The sequence below is a fragment of the Vulpes lagopus genome, chromosome 18 (assembly GCF_018345385.1).
Source record: "Vulpes lagopus strain Blue_001 chromosome 18, ASM1834538v1, whole genome shotgun sequence".
In the NCBI taxonomy this organism is placed as follows: Eukaryota; Metazoa; Chordata; class Mammalia; order Carnivora; family Canidae; genus Vulpes; species Vulpes lagopus.
The window spans coordinates 23,583,234-23,604,944 of record NC_054841.1 but is presented as its reverse complement, the minus strand read 5'-3'; the positions used below and the strand labels follow the sequence as shown (position 1 = coordinate 23,604,944).

Sequence of the window (21,711 nt, the reverse complement as noted above, 5' to 3'; positions counted from 1 at the left end):
TGTAGTCTTGCACAAAGGAAGGATGATTTCTTCTTTGGTTTTGAGGTCCATTCCCGCTTCTGTCTATATCTTTGTCAGCCTTCCTGACCCGGACACGTTAGGACACTGCCTTTAGGAAACAATCTGCAGTAGCTCTCCGATCCCTTTCCTGTGTCAAAACTGATAGCCTGGAACCCAACACCCTGTACGTGGATTATTTTTATCAGAGTGCATTACCTTACGTTTCCTCACATTGATGTTTATCTACCATTTTGCATCCCACTCAGTATCTTCCTTCGATTCTCTCTCCTTTGGCAGAGCATCTCTCTACCTGAAAAGGTTTAAGATGATCTGCAGTTTTGAAATTTTCACTTTGCTCTACTTCTGGATCTCTTATAAAAAATTTAAATCAGACAAGTCCCAGTATGGTCTCCTGGGGCCCCCTGAACTCTTAATTTCCTTTCATTCCGAGAAGTGACCTTTTATTTCTATTGTTTCCTATCTCCAAGTGACCTGATTTAAAAAAAAAACAAAAAACAAAAAACAAAAAACCCTTAATTCCATGATGACTCCATTTTCAATGTCTAATATATTGTCCAAAAATTTCTAAAAGATAGAAGAATATATCCACTGCTTCTCTCAACAATTTGCACCTAATTATCCCTTCATTGAATACTAATGGCTCACATGATTGAAACCTTACAGAAATATGGTTGCTTTTCAGCCAGCAGATAATGTTTAACTCCTCTTGCTGTTTTTTTTTTAAATCCTCTGGAGCCTGAACCCACACAACCTCCTCTCTAGAAGGCTGCCTTTCCCACTGCTCATAGGTACACATTCTTACTCCAGACAAGTTTGTCTCTCCTTTATCCTAAGACAAATTACCCATGGTTCTCTGCACATCCACATGCCATTTGTACCTGTACCTCCACACATCCATCTGTGACCTTTCCTTACAGTTTCATCCCAATCCCACTTCTTTAGGAAACTCCCTGACTTCTCTAGTTATTTATTCCTCTCTCTTTAGGGCAACACTTTGAAGCAGCCCCAGCCAGTTTGCCATTTAATTTTTTTTTAATACGTAAACATTATTTGGGAGGAAAAGTTGCAGTTCTTAGGCAGGGCCTAAAAACATCTTATGTTTTTACATATAACACAATCCCCAATTCTCATCGTCGATTATTCAATGAGCATCTGGTGATTCTACTCTTTATCCCTTGTGCCAAAAAGTTACATGAATCTGAAATAGATGCTTATGGACAGGTGGGTCTTAAGGTCCCTTCTAAAAAGCTTCTTAGGGATAGGACTCATTGCCCACCTGTCCTTCCTTCATTGGAAATAGAGGTGGCAAAAAAAAAAAAAAAGGAAAATAGAGGTGGCAGTGATCCCACAATTTCACCCTTGAAAACCTGCTCAGTAGGTTGTCATCTAGTGGTAGTGACATACTAAAAGGAGGAACCAAGGGTGGCCATGATCTTAGAGGTCACCAAATAAGCACATACTAGTACTTAATAGACATTTCTTGAATTACCATGAGTTACCCAAGGACTCTAAATCTAATAGTAGATGATTCAGAACTTGAAACTTTTCCTGGTCTCCTGACTTCTTAGTTGAAAGCATTTTCACTATCTTTGGCTTTTGATTTTATATCTCTGATCTAACATTACCAAAAGACAAAATGAAAAAAAATCCCCACCTCATTCAGTCTGTTTTCTCCTTTGCATTCTTGAGTCTCTCTTTTGTATTTTGCACATTAGGGGATCCCACTGATTCTCTAATTGGCTTTCTGTGTTTGGTTTATTTAAAGCATCCCTTTCTCTTATTATTAGCTGAGTAGAATATCTCACAAATAGTGTTTTGGTCCTCCTTTTTTCCAATGCGATTCTGAGGAAGGTCAGTACAGAGAGAAAGAGACAAGCTGATCAGCATGGGTCACACAAGTATTGTAGTGTGACGCCTGGATGGAAGGCATCATGGACTCCTACCCTCTAGACCAGTTTTGAGGGATCTGCTGTAGGTGGAGAGCATTCTTTGGTTTGTACCTATAGTCAAGACAAGTTAGAGCCCCGATGTGTCTAGCAGTGGAGCAGGTCCATTAAGAAACACTAACAGATTCCTACACCAAACATTTCTTTCAATATGACCGTGGCCTCCCAGGATAGGTTCATTCTTGTCTGGAAAAAAAACCAAAATTCTCACTTTTAGGAAGTTCTCCCTTTTACCTAACCTGAATCTCATCTGCTGCTTTTTAAATTCATTTCTCTTATTATTATTGTGGTTTTTCCTATTACTTTAACAGTCTCATAACTGAATCTGAAAGGTGCTTTGCACTTTGCAGATGCTGTCATATGTGTGGCCCCACTTGATCCTGGCAACACCACGAGTAAGATAGGGAAAATATTGTCCTCATTTTATACATGAGCAAATAGAGACTCAGTGAAATTATGTGACCTATCCACATCTTGCCCAGGGACCCACATGTAGCTAATAAAGAGGCTAGGACTAGAAGCTGGATTTTCTGTCCTTAGTCTGCATGCTTGTTCTAGATTACTGCAATATCTTTGTTGCCAATCTTTCCCACTTTCAGGGTTGTCCCACTTGTCCTTGAAAGGGGTAGTTTCAGGGCAAAGAAAACTAATTATAACTGTACTAAAGAGACTGGTCTTCGGACATGCCTAGCCTTATCATATGGTATAGTTTGAACTCAAAATGAAAGGAACCGGTTCTTAATAGACTGCAGCCAGTATCTCCTCAGTATCTGGAACAGCCCTTGGCACATTCTAAATATTTTTAAATTGATTTTATTGTCTGTGCCCCCACCCGCTTCTCTCAATCATGCTTCATACACAAAAGTCAGTGCCTTTTTTTGAAGAACAAATGAATGCATGCTAGAGGCGTAAATGAGGGCTGGGGAGCACCATGTGAGGAGGAGATGAAGCTCTCAGAGAATGTTGTAGGAAGAAGGCTGGTATTAAAGATGAACCGTTGAGGGAAGAGAAGGACAGACAATGGTGAGGGAACAGTCCAGACAGGAGGAAAACCACGAACCAAAGCTGCACAAAAGTGCAGGGCATGTTCAGGAAACAGCAGATAACTTGATGTGCCCGAGGCATCGCGTTACTTGCTATTTCCAGTAAGAGTGTATGAGAAGAGGCTGGACAGGGAGGCTGAGAGCAGATTGTGAAACTGGCTTTTGTCCAGAGGCTGAGGGGAGTCATTAAAGGTTTCTGAGCAGAAAAGTGACCTGCTCGGAGCCGAGTAGAGAGGTGGAGGGACTGAGGCCCGTTCCTGAGCCAGCTGGGTGCTGGCTCCTGCCCACATGCCTTTAGCTTTTTCCGAGCATAACTTAGATCTGCGTACCTGTCTTAGGGAATAGCGTCTGTATGTATAGAAGTTGCAAACCTCAGCTCCAGCTCCCTCCCCAACTGAGAGATTTTGGAACAAAGCTTTTGGTTTCTCTGGACCTCAGGATTGATTCCATCCACATCCTTTGCTAGTTTTCCTTCATCATTATTCCATGCATTCATTTTAAAAGGCAACTTTGAACTACGCTTTAATGACATATACAAAACGGCAAAGCCATATATATAAAAGGCAACATTTTCTCAAAGATCATATGGGCTGTTATAACAAAGTAGATAGAGAAAAACAGGCACTGTTATTAATAATCTTTGTTAGCCATAATAATTTTAAAACTCAATTCTGTACCATACACCCTCATGGGCACACTGTTCTCTGTGCCCCAAAAGCTCTGGGCCAGAGAGATAGGGGTCATCTGCCAGCCCTTCCTCATCTCACCTGCCTCAACAGAATCAATGACCAAGCCCCAGCGGTCCCTCCTCCTGCACAGATCTTCTGTGCATCCACTTCTCTCTACCTCCACGTCCTCCTTCGTAGTCTGAACTTCTATTTTATCCCATCTAGACTTCAGAAATTTCCCACCTGCTCAGCCTCTCTTGCCTGCCTCTAATCCTTCCTCAAATGGCAGCCAGAGTGACCTTTTAAAAATAAATCCACCCAGGGGTCAGTTATCTCCGAAGCAAATGTGGCCAGAGCTAAGATTTAACAAAGCTAGTGGACGATTATCTAAGATATGTTTTATTATTTTTATGCCTTTCCGAGTGCTGGAAGTATTTAATAATAAAAAAATTTTTTTTTTTAAATCTGATCATGCTACTCTCACACTCACCTCACTTAAAATGGCTTTTAGGATGAAGACTAGCTACTATTGCTCCTCTACTACCACTTCCTCCTTTTGATTCTTATTATGGGAAATCTCAAACACCCATGAAAGTAGAATGAACGGTATTATGAACCCCCTTATATCTGGCACCCACCAAGCTGCCTAAAAATGCCCGTGAGGGCCTACATGACCGAATCCTTCCCATTTTGCTAGCTTCTTTCTACATATGGCACCTTCTGACTCAAGTCTGGCCACCTTGGCCTTCTTCCTCTTTTTCTAATGGGCAGGCTCCTTCCCATCTCAGGAATTCAATAAGACATTCTTTCTCCTGGGGTGCTCGTTCTTCTACCTTCACCTAGTTCTCTTCTGCTCAAACACATGTTCTCCACTGAGGTGTGACATCCTCAGGGAGGCTGTCCCTGACATCACAGCCTGGATCTCCTGTCAAATGCACCCACAATGTCTTCTCTTTCTCCTTCATTCCACTCAGTGAAACACTGAGTCTTTCAGGGTCTGTCTCCCTCACCAGGCTGTAAGTCACAGAGTTAGTGGGGCCCCCAGGCAGGTAAAACAGTATTTACAATGTAATGTGAAAGACAGTGTGAGTGAGGGGTGCCTAGAATGCCACTGGGAGCCCAGAGGAAGACCTCACATGCCCTGGATAGTCCTCCCAGATGAAGTGGCAATCAAGTTGCATTTTGAAGGATATTTAATAGTTCATCTTGGAGAGGGCATGTGGGAAAGGCATTCTATGGAGAAGGACAGAAAGAGGCACAGAATGTGTGTAGTCAACACAAGTAGATCATCAGCAGCTACAGGGGGAGTCTTTAGGGTGGGCACTCAAAGGGTAGGGCATACATGACAGAAGATAAGGCTAGAAAGGTACATACTGTTGTTGTTGGGTCAGACTGTGAAGCTTGTTGAGTTCTGTGCTAAGGAGCCTGGATTTAAAACTGACAGCAAGGAATCAGAGACAGTCTCCATGGTCAATCCAATCAAGCTGAAATTACTATATATTTTATACTCTATATAATTATTTAGGGGTTATCTACTTCAGCATCTGCCTGCTACAGTTGAAAAACTGAGGCCTGACCGTGATCTTTCTTTTCCCTCTTCCCTTTTCTCAACTCATCAGTATGTCAAACCCCAAGGGACAGAAAACTCTGGCAGATTGTCAGGAAGGCCCTGGAACGGGTGAGGAAGGTGAGGCCTCCTCCTTCCTCAGAGAGTGAATAAGAGCAGGGCCCCTCTCCTGGCCTTGGGAGGAGGCCTCCTCAGAATTGGAAAACTTGGACAACCCAGTGCTGACCCAAAACCCCAAATGTGCCATCTCCTTGGGTATGGTGATTGTCTGGCTTGTGGTGGCCTCCTGGGAATGGGCCAAGGACATGGAGCAGAGCGCCAGGGAGTTCCCGCTAGTGCACTTACCACCCACTCAAGAGCTGGTGGCAGCCAAGAGGCAACGCTGCACCATTAAGGTGTTTGTCAAGAAGCTAAGCTGGGCATTGTGGGCGATCCTGAGTGCCCTTTTTAGACTGGCTGTAAGTGCAAAAACAACAACAACAACAACAAAACCCAAAAAACAGACAGTGCTTGGAGGCAAATCAGAGCCAGCGTGGAGGGTGTAGCATGACAGAGAGAACCCTCCCTAGGAGGCAGGGATGCTAGCTCCATTTCCTCCATCAACTTGCTCTGTGGTTTTTGGATAAAAGTCATTTCTCCCTTCATGTTTTATCTTGCTCTTCTGCAAAACAAGTGTATTAAATCAGATGGTTTCAAAGTATGTTGACCAGTGCATTTTCTAGATACCTGAATGGTTAAACCTTCAAGTTTGAAATTTTAAAAAATTAGTTGTAACCGAGATCAGCTCAGAGGCCAGGCTAGGACCTCAGTTGTATGGGTGGAGAAGGAAACAGGGCTCTGGTGAGATAGGAGCTGGGGGATTGACTTGATGGTAGGGGCTGATCTCTGAGGCATCACCACTCCATGACTGGGCTAGCAGCAGTGCCAAGGATGGTGGTCCATCTCTGGCCAGAGAGTATGGGAGCCAGAAGACAGACAACAATATTATGAGAATGCCTGCTACCAGCCAGAATTTGCTAAATGCTTCGCATTCGTGTTTTCATTTCCTATTGCTGCTGAAACAAATTCCCACAAACTTGGTGGCTTGTAACAGAGATTTCTCATCTTCTGGAGGTGAGAAGTCTGAAACAGGACTTACCAGAACTAAAAGCAAGGTCTCTGGAGGGCTGGCTTCCTTCTGGAGGCTCAAGAGGGAACTTGTACCAGGCCTTTCTCAGCTTTTTGAGGCTGCCCATATTCCTCCGCTGGCGGCCCCTTCCAGCACGATGCCACTCTGACTCTTGCTTCTGTCGGCACCTGTCCTTCTCTGACCACGACCCTCTAGGCTCCCTCTTACAAGGAAGCTTGTGATTACATCGAGCCCACTTGGATAATCTAGGATACTGTCCCCACCTGAAGATCCTTACCTTCATCACATCTGTAAAGACTCCTTTGCCATGTGAGGTTACATAGTCATGGGGTCCAGGGATGAGGATGTAGCCATCTCTGGAGGGCCATTATTTTACCTACCACAGTGCATTATCTCACTGGATCCTCCTTACAAGCCTTCTCTTATCATCCTCTGTTTAACAAATGAAGAAAATGAACCTTAAAGAAGTGAGGTCATTTGTCAAGGACGCTCAGCTGGAAAGAGCAAAGTTAGGTAATACTTGGCATGTAGTGATATCTTGGCCCCAAGTGACCTATCTTTTCAGATAGGATTCTACCTAACTCCCAGGTGTACAGGTACTAGATTCTCACTCTCTGGAGAAGACTGAGAACCAGGCAAGGAATCTGAGACCTTGACAAACAGATTAGGGTCCTAGCAATCTCAGCTTGGGATCTACCCTGTCTGGTAGACAGGGAAACCAAGGCAAAAACCCAGATGTGAGGACTGAACTAACAGCAATGGATGGGGAAGGATTATCTTAGACCACTCTTGATGTCAATATACAACAACACAATGGAATCTCAATGTTGGGGTGCTGATGAACCCTGAAGTTAGGATTAGCCTGGAGATGTCAGGTGAAGAACCCAGAGATGATGGCAGAGCCAAGTCACAGAGAGCAGGTCCTGGCTATTGAGCTAATTTTAATAGAAGGCTTTTATAAATGGGTGACATGCTTCCTGCCTTGGTACATTAGAGGTGATAGTGCACACAGCATGCCCATTCCTTCCTGGCACAAGGTCATCACTCCTGACAATGATGGGTCCTTACTGCAGTGGTTCTACACTTTAGCAGGCAACTGAGTCACCTTAGGTGTTCATGTTTTAAAAATGCAGATTCCCAGTTTCCAGCCTCACACTGGTTTTGTAGGGTCTACGTTCGGAGCTGGGAATATGCACTTTTTTTTTTTTTATTTTTATAAATTTATTTTTTATTGGTGTTCAATTTGCCAACATATAGAATAACACCCAGTGCTCATCCCATCAAGTGCCCACCTCAATGCCCGTAACCCAGTCACCCCCACCCCCTGCCCACCTCCACTTCCACCACCCCTAGTTCGTTTCCCAGAGTTAGGAGTCTTTCATGTTCTGTCTCCCTTTCTGATATTTCCCACTCATTTTTTCTCCTTTCCCCTTTATTCCCTTTCACTATTTTTTTTTTTTTTAGGAATATGCACTTTTAACAAGCTCCCTGAATCCTGCAATGCTGACAGCCCATGACACACAAGAACTGTACACTGAGGGACACAGCCTTGGTGATGGGGCTACATACAGTGAGGTGTTTAGAGTTGCTTGTCATCTACTAGGAAGACAATAGTAATTACTATTGCTATCTTTTACGGAGGACTTAATACCACATATTGTTATTTTGTCTACCACTCCATGAAGCACATGCTAATGATATGATGCAGATGGAAAAAGTAAGCAGAAGGGAGGTTGAATAATTTGCCTAAGGTCATGTAACAAGAAAATGGAAGAATTAGGATTTGAATCGAGTAGAGTTTGTCCCGAAAGCATACATTCTTAACCATGATCCTACATGTCCTCTCGAGCTGCCTTACTCCTCACTGCTCAGCAGTCCATTTCTGTCTACCTGCCCAGAAGAGGAAACCAGCTCACTCTGATCCTCAACCTGGAAGGATACTGACTGGTGCCTTGTGCTTTCTCTAAAACAAAATATAGCGTTGAACGGACCCTTAGAGAATAGTCAAGGCAGCTCTATATGGAAATCTTTTTATAGTAGTGTTTCCCCTCTCCTTGAACACTTCCACTCATTTTCATTCAATAAATATGTATCCAAGCCAGGCCTTGTGCTAGGTGTAGGGGTACTGTAGTGAAGACAGACTATGGGCCCTGCCCTCTGGCACTGTGTAGTCAATAAAAGGAGACCAGTTAACAGCATGTGATGACAACATTGCATGATAAGAACTGTGATAAGTAAGGGGTCAAAGAAGGCCTCCCCAGGGAGAGGAGTGTGATTCAGATAGAACAATGTATGGAAGTATCTGGAAGATTGGAACACACTGGAACACAGAGTGCCAGGTGGGGAATGGTAAAAGAGGTGGCAGGAGTAGTCAGGGACCAAGTCACTAAGGCTCTTGTTTCTTTTTTTTTTTTTTTTTAATTTTTATTTATTTATGATAGTCACAGAGAGAGAGAGAGAGGCAGAGACACAGGCAGAGGGAGAAGCAGGCTCCATGCACTGGGAGCCCGACGTGGGACTCGATCCCAGGGCCTCCAGGATCGCGTCCTGGGCCAAAGGCAGGCGCCAAACCGCTGCGCCACCCAGGGATCCAAGGCTCTTGTTTCTTAAAAATCACTTTACTGAGGTATAACTGACACCCAAAAAGCTGTACATATTTAATGTAGGCAGCTTAACAAGTTTGAAGATAAACACCCATGAAACCATCACCACAATCTATGCCATAAACAAATCCATCCCCTCCAGAGATTTCCTCCTGTCCTCATTATTTGTTATTATTATTTTGTGCTAAGAACACTTAAGATCTGCCCTCTTAGCAAATTTTTAAAGTATATCATTAACTATAGGCACTACGCTGTATAGTAGTAGATCTCTAGAACTTATTAATCTTGTGAAACATTGTACCCTTTCACTATACCTCTGGTTCCCTCTCCCTGGAAAGCTCTTGATGGAAAGCCCTTGAAGACTTGTGGGTAATGACACTTTCTATTCACTGGGCCACCTTCCCTGACCATCCTTTATAAAATGGTTGTCTCATCCCTCTTAGCTCCTCAACCTCTTTTATTTTTCATAGCACTTATTGCCCCATGGCTCTTCCACTAGACTGTAACTAGAAATTAACAAGAATGTTTTTGTTTGCTGTTCTATCCCAGAGCCAACACACAAGCACTGTGTACCAGGCACTGTGTACATAGTAGTAGGTCCTTGAATATTTGAATGAATGAATGAATGAATGAACGAATGAACAGAGCCCATCTGATGTTTAGGAAGTAGAACCAATAGTTCTTTGGTAAAAGATGGATGTGGGCTGTGAAGGAAAGGGTAGAGTCATGGGTCATATGAGGCTTCTGGTTGGATAACTGAGTACGTGGTGGTGCTCTGGCACCTGGGTCATGGCAGAAGGGTATGGAGCTCACTACGATGTGAGATAAGACCTCACTCTGTGAGGTGTAGGATGTCCTGGGAGGGGAAAGAGGTGCCTGTCTAAGTTGTCCGACAATATGGAATGCCTGGTTTCAAACGCATCTGGGTTTGAATCCTGCAACTTATTAGCTTTGTGACTCTGAATGATTACTTCTCTGAACTTGTTTCCTCGTCTGCAAATTGGGGGGATTCCTATCTTGTGGGGTCATTACATTGTAGAGTTCCAGTGCAATGCTAGGTATATAGTTGGCATTCTAATACAGGTATATAGTTGGCATTATAATTATAGCAGCAATGGTAATAGCTGCTATAATCATTGCTGCTATAATTATAACACTTGTTTAAAAGTTGTTTCCTATCATGAGTCAAGATCTATGTCCTATAATCTCCTGTGCTGGTTTGCCCTCTGTGTCAACCAGAATAAATCTCCTTCATCCGTAGTCAGTTGGCTTTACGAAGACTGGCATGTCCCCTGCCGTTCCTCCTTCTCCAGCCTTAACATCCCTCATTCTTCCCTCCTAGGACAGGGTTCACATGAGTGGTTCCTTCATTCTCCCAGCCACTCTCCCTTAGTCACACTCCTGTTTGTCACTGTCCTTCTGCATATACAGCCTCTAGGATGGGACTTGGACCTCCTATGAGTGTTGAGGTCATGCCTTGTTCCTGTTACTCAGTCATCATCTTAGATTATGACCTCAGCTACCCAGATTCTTTGATCAGGGTCTTTTATTCTTTCTTCCTCATTCTTGCTCATGCTTCCAAATTTAACACTTCTTGCCTGGTCCTTCTTTGTGGACTTCCTCTCTGGCCTTTCTGATAATACCTTCCAGCCTGCTGTGATCCTGACCAAACATCTGATCCTAATCATTCTCCTGCTCCTTCTCCAGATCTGTGCAGTCTGAATTGGCATCACACCTATACAGGTGCATTGCTCCTGAATAGCCCCCAGAGGCCATGCTGGTTTAATAGATCCATCTTTCTCTCCTCCTCCACCACTTTCTCTGTTTCCCAAGAGTGAACAGCAGCACCGCCAGCTGATCTGCTTCTTGCTGCCCCCAATGCCACTTCTAATGTCACCACCGCCTCTGCTGTCTGCCGCTCTCTTTCCTCTTCGGGCTATGTTTTTTCTCCTTGTTATTTTCTGCTCTCTCCTTTGCCTGCCACTACCGAATATCTCAGCTTTGGCTTCTCAGGAACTGAAATCCCGCCTTCTGGCCAGCAAATCAATCACACGTATTGTCTGCCATCTCTAAATCTTTGGTTCAGCCCAGCTATTTTGGTCCCTGCTCACACTCTGAGATTTTTCTCACTCTTCTCTGGGTTTACACCTTTTTCAGCACTTAAAGGGTGACAGACATCTTAGAGTTGGTTAACTGAGCTATAAAGGTCAGACTTATGACATGGCTGGTGATAGGTTAATGGATCCAGGTGTAAAAAGACGGAAGGTAGGTCACTGTGTTTAAAACTGAATGAGGTTTTTTTCCTTTAGTGAATTTTATCTTTTTTTTCAGATGGGACAATGGAGCCTATTGCCTCATCAAACAAAGAAGTTCAAACCACAATAGACTGAATTTCAGCAAATGTTTTTTTCAACCTCTAACAGATACTAAGAACTGTACTTGTTGTTTTCATATGTATTACTTAGGAAGCCTTCCCAAGATGAAATCCTTTCCTTGGTACCCAGGCAATGCCTCCTGGACCAACTGTTTGTTCGTTTGTTTGTTCGTTCATTCATTCGTTCATCCAGTGATGATTTGTTGTGCCAGGCACTGTTCTAAGTGTTGCAGCAGATACAAAAATAAACATAACAGTCTGCTTCTCAAGAACTCAATCTAGTGGGGAGAACATATCATCCAACAGGTTGGATACACTGTGGTAGCTGTGTTCAGAGTGGTAGAGAAGCAAAGCACTGCAGGAGTAATGAGGTTACCCACTAGTTCTTTAGGGAGAGTTCAGGGAGATTTACCAAAGGAGGCAACATTTCAGCTAGACCTTGAAGGATGAATTTGCTAACACGCATACAGAGAATGGGCTTTGTAGGCAGCAGGAACAGCCTGCAAGTATGCAACGGCAGGGAATATTTTGGAATTGGTATGGCTGGAGTATATAAGACTTGTACCAATACCAGGGGCTTCTGCCCAGAGAAGTCAGAGGGACTGCCTGGGTCACACAGTGGCAGAAGCAAGTGAGTGGCAGAGACTGGCTTAAGCAGCAGAAGTTGGAATTATCTGGTCCCTAGCTTCTTAGCCTCTCATGCACGCATGTACAGATCCAATCTCAATGCCCTATTCCCTGGCCTGGACCTTTGACCAGCCCCTCCCAACCTCATTTCCCTTCTTAGAGGTCTACCCCTGAGCTCTGAGGACTGTTTCTAGTGAACCTGGGAGGGAAGCAGAGCTTAAAGAAGGCTGATCCATTTTAGTGTTTAGTCCTGACCCAGACATCTGCCTAGGACCTGAATCCTTAGAGCCTAACTCCTGATGCTGCTGAGCTGGACTCTGTGACCTTCATAGCACATCCTATTCAGCCCTGAGTGCCTCCTTGCTTGTGTATCCCAGAAAAGGAGCTGGGTAAACCAGGTTGCCCTTCACTGAAGAGGATCTACTTTCAATTCCCCAAAGTGTTCAAAGGCTGGAGTAGGTTTATACTCAGAGTTCCCTGTTTCTTATCTTTTACCATAAACAGTAATGAGGGCAAGAGTGGAGAAGGTTCTTAATTCCTGTGCTAGTTCAGAAGTAGGTGCTCAAAAAATTCCTCAGTTGGCTGCCTGGTTTGTCAGTGGGATCTGTCCAAGGATCCTCAGCCATTTCCCAAATGCCTTAATTCATCTTCATTGCGTTTCTAGAGGATAGACTCCATAGATAAGGAGGAAGTCGATTTAGTTTAGATTTGTACCACCCCCCTTTCTGGAAGGGTCTGAGATAGCTTATGGGTTGAAACAAAGTTTTTAAGTAAGACTTTTAAGGATGAGACATAACTTGGTGGTAGGAAAGATGAAAAAAGTGTTACTTCCCAGTATCACTGCAATCCATATTGAAGCCATACAATTGGCTGATGGATTCTTGGGGAAAAGGCCAAGAGGACCTTGGACATTGGCTCACCCAATGTCCACTTTCTGAATCCAGAAAACATACCAAATCTCCTATAGGGAAAACATTTTCCTCAAGCTAAAACTTGACAGAAAGCAATTGTGTTTGGGCCTAAGAAAGTTGAGAGTGAAGAGTACACAAGTCAAGCCAGCTGTCAGTTCTCTGACAGCAGTGCTCCCTGTGTGGTATGAGAGATGGCCGTGGCCACAGGCCTACTAGTGGCAAGCAGACTTGACTATAACACATACTGCCCACCATGGGACCCATCAAGACTGGCCCTTGGTCCAGGGAGAATGTGGGAGGTTGGGATGACTAGAATTCAAGGCAAAGGAGTCAAAGACCAAGTTTTCCACCTTGAGTTTACAAAACATAACAAGGACGCCATCCCAAGCAATAGCAAACACCTTTGAGTGATCATAGGTCGAGTGCATTTGTTCATTTTATTTTAACAACAATCCTGTGGAGGAGGAATTATTGTTTACATTTTACAGACAAGGAAAGTGCAATTCAGTTTAGCCGGTATCATCCAGCTGCAGTGAAGTCAAGATTCGGTCTCAGGACTGGGTGCTTCTTTCCCACTATATGCCCTGTTTATTCAACCCAATAATTCGTCATTAAAATTTTTCATTAAAAAAGGGAACATAAGGGCAGCCTGGGTGGTTCAGTGGTTTAGCGCCGCCTTCGGCCTAGGGAGTGATCCTGGAGACCTGAGGATCGAGCCCCATGTGGGGCTCCCTGCATGGAGCCTGCTTCTCCCTCTGCCTGTGTCTCTGCCTCTTTCTGTCTCTCTGTCTCTCATGAATAAATAAATAAAATATATTTTTTTTAAAAAAAGGAACATAATGTGCCATTCTGGCTGAGAGGATATGGTGCATGGGTGTAATGCTTTGATGACATAATTTAACCTGGGAGTAGAAGCTGGAGCACCTGGATGAACAATGAGTAACTTAGCTGCCCTGTCATGTCCATTTCTAGATGATTTACTTGAGCTTTTTGGCTGATCCTAGGCCATAGTCAAGTCACAAGTGATTCTGTGTAATTTGCCTACTTTGTGAATAAATAATTACATATCCTCTCCTTCCACTCCCTACTTCCAGCCCCCCCCCATCACTATACTCCTCTCCCCCAATTGTCATTTGAAACACTTCTCAGAATGTGCTGTACTCCCCTCCCACAACTGCACATGCAGTGTCCCTCAATACTGCCCCCATCCCTCTCCACCTGGAAGTCTCCCCTGAGTTCCCTTCTCTCCTCATCCCCACCCCCATGGGGAGAAGATATCTCTCTTTTGTTCTCTCATAGAACCCTGTACACACCTGACTTTGAGGGCTGTGTTTTCATGGTGGGTTTACTTCTTGGTCTGTGAGTTCCCTATGCATCTTTGCATCCCCAGAGCCTTGCACGGTGCCTGGCATGTAGTAAGTGCACAATAATGTTTGTTGAGCAGACATGAGCGGCACTGTGTGTCAGGCACTTCTGGGCACTGGATATAAAGAAATGAGTAGAACACAGACCCTTCCCTCAAGGCACTCAGAGTCTGACACATCAGGTAATGATTAGAGCCCAATATTGTAAGATCTGTACTATCTATAATAGAGAATTTGAGAAGCACAAAAGAGGAAGAAAATAACTTAGTTTGGGGAGTGAGGGAAGTCTTCCGGAGATAGTAATTTATGAGCTGAACCTTAAAATGATGAAAGATTTTTGCCTAACTAAGCAGTATGCCAGGGCCAGAGAAAAACATACAAAAGCATCAAAGAGATTCAATGTTTGGAAAAGTACAAGAAGTATTGATATCCTGTCCCATAATTTGTAGTGAAAAAACCATTCTAGGTATCAGCATGAAAGAGGTAAGGTTGTCGTGCTGCTGTTGTTGTTGTTAAGACTTTATTCTGTTTTGTTTTTAATTGGTCAGGTGCATTTTATCACAAGGCAGTAAAGATGTTATAGTCACCTTAGATGAAATAAATAATAACTTATTTATAGTTTCTGGTCTGCTTCCTCCCCCAAACGGTTTGCTTTGACTTGTAATAACAGGCACATCCACAAGAAGACTTCATATAGAACCAGAAGCAAAAATTACAAAGGGAATAATACTGTTTCCTAAGTTCTTTCTCCCTCATTAAATCACTTGGTGTTTAGGATAATCCTCTGAGGATGGACTGTAGCTTCTATCTGGCTCCAAGACCAGCATAGAGGGGTGCTCCTGTAAGTGCTTATGGGTTCAGGAGATCCATGGATGCTTGCCTCATTTTCCAACTGATGTCACAGATATTTCCCGGTGCTCTGGTTTCTTCCATCCCCCACATGTCAGTGGGAATAATTATCTCTACTCTGCTATCTTTTAGAGTCATTGTCTGTTTGAGCTTCTTCATTCAAGCTACTTTCAGATGCTCTTGCACTTTTAAAGTGTTCCTCCCCTTTTGAAATGACTCCATGCATAAAACTTAGAAAACAAAAATGCTCTCCCATGATACTGTAGCAGAGGATGTTCATAGTGAATTCTTTTTCTATTAAAAAAATTTTTTTGGACATCATTTCAGACTTTCATAAAAGTTTCCAGGATAGGACAAAGAATTCCTGAACACTCTTCACCTGGATTCCCCAATTCTTAACATTTTACTACATTTGTTTCCTCTCTCTCTCCCTCCCTCCTCTCTTTTCTGAATCTGTTTAAGAAAAAGTGGCAGACGTGCACCATTATATAAGCCAAAAAACTTCAGTGGATATTTCCTAAAAACAAGAAATTCTCTTACATAACCATGCTATTATTATTTTTTATTTTTTATGTATGCCCTTCTCTGCTTTTTTCTATGTATACATTTATGTATTTACATTTAAATTAAATAATGCATTGTTTTGTTTATACTTACTTATGATGCTTTGCTCTTTTGGAGGGGTTAACAATAAAGATTGTATATAATCTCATGCCAGTAAGTATTCTACAATATGATTCTTCAACAGACTCTGACTTTAGACACAATGGTTTCTGGATGACATATTTTTAACAGGCCACTCTGCTTCAGAGAAGGAAGCATTCTTGTCTTCTTACATGTCTAGTCCCATATCAGTGGAAACTACTACATAAATGAGTAAAGAGAAAAAATAAATAAATAAATAAATAAATAAAGAGGCAGGGTACTGGAAAGCCTTGAATGCAAATTTAATCTCTATTCTGTAGCCAGTAGAGATCCGATGAAAGCTTTACAGCGAGGGAGAAAGCCAACAAGAGCTGGGTTTTCTGGAGATTAATTTATCAGTGTGTGCAGGAGGGAATGCAGGAGGAAGCAATCAGAGCATGAGTCCATAGGTCCCCTCAGTAAAATGATCCCTAGTTTCAAGGGCAAATCTCTGCCCAGGTAGAACAGAGCCTTCCCCAGTATAATGCGTCCTTCTCTTTCATGTGTCTTTCAGAACTGGTTAAAGTCATATGGCTATCTGCTTCCCTATGACTCACGGGCATCCGCGCTGCACTCAGGGAAGGCCTTACAGTCAGCAGTCTCCACTATGCAGCAGTTTTACGGGATCCCAGTCACCGGTGTATTGGATCAGACAACAATCGAGTAAGAACTGCATAGGGCATTGTGCCTTTGAATTTTCCAGACTTACATTTGGGTTTATATTTGTCACGGCCCCGTGGATATACCATGGCCATCCTGCCCTCCTATCTTTCACTCCAGCAGTATCATCCTGGGAGGGAATACCCCAAAGCTCCTTTTCCTGGGTGAGCTGCAGAGGTTACTCGGCCCTAAATTTGCTGTGTGACCTTGAACAAGTCTCTTAATCCTTCTGGACCTCAGTTTCCTTGTCAGCACAATGAGAGGGTTTAGTTAGAGATGGTCTTAAATCTCCTCTGACTCTAATAGCGTTTGGCTCTTCAAGTCACCCCTCTGGCTTTCTCTGAGATGTACACATCTCACTTGATACAAAGAGCTCCTGAATGATAATGAGTTGGCAACTCATTCTACTTTTTCCATTTATCAAATATTGCCAAATATCTACTTGTGCCAGGCATTGGACTTGATCCTATGATTTCTGCTCTCCAGAGGCTCACCACATTGTGAAAGATACAACCATCTGGTTGCAGAAGTCTAGAACTCAGAAGGAAACACTAATTTTCAGGGAGATGCTCAGGAGGTGAACAAAGAAGCCAGGCCATGAGGCTGTCAGGTTTCCTTGGGGAGAGTACAAAGAGGAGGAAGAGATGAGCTCTGGGAATGGAACCCAGGATGCAGACTGAAAAGGAGCAGCCAGAGTGGTGGAGGAAACCAGGGGTTCTGTGTCATGGTACAGAAGTTGGGGATGGCCAATGGGCCAGCTGCTGCAGATGATCAGTTAGGAGACCGAAAAGTGTCGGCCAAGTTTGGCAGCGAGGGGACCATTGCAGGCTCTCTGAAACAGTGGAGACAATGTCAGACTGCAGTGGGGTGGAGGGGAGATGAAGAGTAGAGATGGCAAGTGGAGGCAAAACTTTCTAGAAGCTTAACAGTGAAGGAGGAATAGAGGGTAGCTAGAAGTGGATAGATTTTTACTTGTTTGAAGATGGGAGAGAATTAAGCATCTTTACTTTTGTTTGTGAAGTAGCCATAAAAGTCATTAAAGCTACACAAGGAAAGCCATTGCCATTGCCCAGAAGGCATGGCAGTAAGCTGGGGAAGGGTCTCAAGGAGGCAGTGAGGGCTGGGGTCCTGAGCCCAGGTGAAAGCAGGGAGCAGGGCCCCAAGGTGGGGTGCTGGGAGGTAGTAGGGGATTGTGGATTCAGGACAGATCCACCCTGTGGGTGAGTCACTCCTTGAGAGAATTATCCCTCTGGGCCTTAACTTGTTCAGTTATGAAGGGGAGTGCTGGATTACAACTCTCAAATTCTAGATCCCATTATTCTAAGCTGTTAAAATTGACTTGAGTCTGAGGTTTTAGGATCTTATAATTGTATATGAACATTTTCTATTCCTTGGATTCTCTGATTGCGAGATTGTGAACTTCTGAGACAGTATGTTCGACTGCTGCTCTGATGGCATGAGGACAGTGGATGCCATGGCTCTGTGGTCTCAGGAGTGAGCTGGTTGCAAAGATCCCAGCCATATTCAAAACAGAGGTTATTTTGAGGGCTTTGTGCAGGCCTCATGGCAGTGCATCCTGGGGCAGGAGCACTGGTGTCTCTGCTGAGGCACCACCTGGCCTTGGGTTTTACTCTGTTCCAGAAAGCCCCAGGCCTGTTGGACAGGGTTCAGAGAGTAGCAGGTGGACGGAGAGAGGAGGAGGCAGAGGGAATGATCTGAGGGAGGAGGATGGCATTTCCCACTTGCAGTTCTGCTCCCACTTTTTTGTAGGAAGGCAGGGAATGCTGTCTCAGAGGCACGAGAAGGGAGAAGTCACTCACACTTAAACCCAGACCTGAGTGGAGAGGCTGTTTGGGGGTAGAATTTAGAGACTCGTTTCTGTTCCAGCTCTGTGACCTTGGGCAGCCACTGTCTTGCTCTGGGCCTGTTTCCTCTCTGGGGGCCCTTCCAGGCCTAGCTGCTGTAGCAGGGGTGGCTCCTAGTTCTTCCCAAGGACTGCCAAGGAAAGAAAGCCAGAGCAACTATTTAAAGTACTACATTTTGAGTGCCTACCTTGGGAAATGCCACACATTCCTTCATTCAACAAATCCTTGAGCCCAAACTTGGGCTAAGCATGAGAAAAGAAAAGCCCCAGCTTCTGTTTGCTTGTTTTGTTTAAGTTGCATTAATTACTATTTTATTCATTCAACTAAGTCCCAGTCCTGCCTCATTGCTATATTCCTCAAGTTACTCCATTTATCTGTATATCTTTGCCCTCACCTGCAAAAACTAGGATAAATCATTTCTGGTCACCTCACAGAGTTGCTTTGAGGATCAAAAAATTTCTTTAAAAGAACCCCAAACACTAAAAATTAGAAATGTTTATACCATACATGATATTGTTATTATTATGTTTTTTAGTATTGATTTCTGAGTAGAGGCACTTGAGGCAATATGAAACCTGCAAAGATGAGTAAGACCTGGTTAAGTCCCTCAAGGGGCTTTTAATATTTGGTTAAAATAGTTTGTCTCCTTTTGTCTATATTGCCAATGGCCACTGCTTTCAACAATTGCATAGAGACATACTGTTTCCCCTTGCAGTAATCTCCAGCGGTAGTTTAGTGAGTTGGTCATTAGGCCAGCCCAACATAAAATGCAAGGATGGCCTGGACCCCATCAGCCATGATCTTTTAAAATCTCCTACCCTGCCCCTTTTATATATCCCCAGTAATGTCCCAGGCTTACCGTTCCCTCATGTGAACTTAACCTGACAACAAACAGTTATCAGGATTTACTTAGTTCCAGGCATTGGGCTAGCTTCTGGGGACGCAAAGATGAATAGGATGCCATCCGAGTCCTCAAAGAATTTGCCATTTGTTAGAGGCAATAGACGAAATAGATTTAAAATCACAACACAGAGTACTGAGCGCTACAGAGAATTCCATTCCAAGTCCTACAGTTGTTTAGTCACTTTCTGAACAACTCTAGTGAAAGGGAATTTGCTGTCTTATGAGCTATGCCATTCTACTGTTGAGCAGTTCTGATTCATTCACTCATTCATTCAGCAAATCATTATTGAACATCTGCATGAGGCACTTGTACAGGCAAGGTTCCTAGCTTCATGGAACTTAGAATCTCTTAAAAGAGACAAAGAATAAGCAAAAAAGCTAATATGTGATACTATTTCAGGCAATGATCAATGCTATGAGGAAACATTAAGCAGGATAAACAGTGATAGGATGGGAGGGAGAAGCTATTTCAGGTAGGATGGGAAGTCCTCTCTGAAGGGGTAACATCAGAGCGAGACTTTAAAGAAGTAAGGGAACAGACCATGTGAAGAAGAGCACTGCAAGCAAAGAGAACAAAGATCCTGAAGTGGGAATAATCTTAGCGTGTGCAAGGCACAGCAGGAATGCTGGGGCTGACTGTATGGGGGGAGGGGGAATATAGATGTCCACCCAGAGACAGGAGCTTGATCATGTGGATTGCTGGGGGCCAATGTGAGGAGCTTGCAATAAAATATTCTAGGGTTTCGGGGAAATCATTGGAAACTTTTAAACCAGGGACTCAGGTGATCTAATCCCATTTACAGGGTATTTGCACATATACTCCCTCCCTTAAGGCTCACTACAACCTAACAGTGAGAGCTAGAATTCTCATGTTGTAGATGGGGAAACTGAGGTTCACAAGGATTCCTTTGCCTGGGTTCCTATGATGAATGGTGGGACTGTAACTATCAAGTGCAAGTCTCCAAACCCCAGGCTTGAATGCAGCCCTGTGCTTTCATAGTCAGTTGTAAGTGAATGAATTAAGTAATCAGCTGATTGTGCTCCCATGGGGGAACCCATTGGAGCCAGGGCCCCAGAATCCAGGATGCAGCTGCACACTACCATTTAGCCTGGGACTGGGAACTCTGCAATGCCTTCCTAGAGTGTTCAGTGACCACAGTATGTGTGTGTGTGTGTCCTCTCTCTGCCCAGGTGGATGAAGAAGCCCCGATGTGGTGTCCCTGATCACCCCCACTTAAGCCGTAGGCGGAGGAACAAGCGCTATGCCCTGACTGGACAGAAGTGGAGGCAAAAACACATCACCTACAGGTGCTTAGACTCCCTCTCCTCCTCTCTGGCTTTGGCCCCACCCACACTCAGTTTTGTCCCTGCCTGAGTTTCAGAGGCTCACACTGTCAGTGGGTCTGAGATCAGGGTGAGAGCCAGGTATGTGGGCATCAGGACCAGGGGCTGAGAGCCCAGGACTTTGTACCCTTGTGGTTTCCAGAGGATGCTGTGTCTCCAACTTAGGTTTATTTGGTCCTTTGGTGGCTTATTAGTTGTGTCTTGTTTCCTACAGTTTTTAGAAAGTGGGGTAGGGATTGTTCAGCAACTTTCAGCTGTGATTTAAAAAGAAAAAAAAAAAACAAAAACGGGACTGAACTTACTCTCCCGATGACTGCTTCCCAAACCTCACTTCCTTTGACCTGGATCCCTTCTCCACTTAGCCTGATGGACTTCACCTGAACTTCCCAGCTGAGTTCCCATTGTTTCCTAAGGAATATAAAGAACTGGGAACTGAATTATAACAGTGTAACTCCTGAACTATCTGGGGAAACCAAGGGTGGAGGAGGATTAGTCTCCAAGTCAGACCAGCGACCAAGGACAGGGATGATAGAGTCCCACACAGCAGATTCAGACATCAGGATTCAGAGTGGGGCTGAGGCAAAGGCCAGGCATAGAGCAGGCTCAGGTGGGCTCTTCTTGGCACATCTTAAGGCTCTGATTCCATCTCAGGTAGATGCCCTTGACTCAGGGGTAGGATCTAAGACAGAAATTCTGAAAGCTGAAGATGAAAGGCTCTTCTGCTGATGAGCTATAGAGACCAGAACTGGAGTTTTTTTCAGAAATCTGACAAGAGAAAGAAACATAAGAAAAATCTGAATTAGAAACTGGATAGACTTATATACAATGGAATATTACTCAGCCATTAGAAACCACAAATACCCACCATTTTCCTCAACGTGGATAGAACTGGAGGGTATTATACTGAGTGACATAAGTCAATTGGAGAAGGACAAACATTATATGGTTTCATTCATTCAGGGAATATAAAAAATAGTGAAAGGGAATAAAGGGGAAAGGAGAGAAAACAAGTGGGAAATATCAGACAGGGTGACAGACCATGAGAGACTCCTAACTCTGGGAAATGAACAAGGGATAGTGAAAGGGGAGGTGGGCGTTGGGGTTGCGGAGACTGGGTGACGGGCACCAAGGGGGGGCACTTGACAGGATGAGC

At 43.9% G+C, this 21,711-nt stretch overlaps 1 protein-coding gene across 1 annotated transcript in view; it reads left to right on the top strand.

The window, feature by feature from the left end:
- MMP24 (matrix metallopeptidase 24) overlaps nt 1-21,711 on the top strand; it is a 52,806-nt gene that overhangs the window by 11,808 nt on the left and 19,287 nt on the right. Inside the window, exons 4-6 of the mRNA XM_041732373.1 lie at nt 5,428-5,703; nt 16,301-16,449; nt 20,406-20,522. Coding sequence (XP_041588307.1) covers nt 5,428-5,703; nt 16,301-16,449; nt 20,406-20,522 — 542 coding nt within the window. The remainder of the gene's footprint in view (nt 1-5,427; nt 5,704-16,300; nt 16,450-20,405; nt 20,523-21,711) is intronic.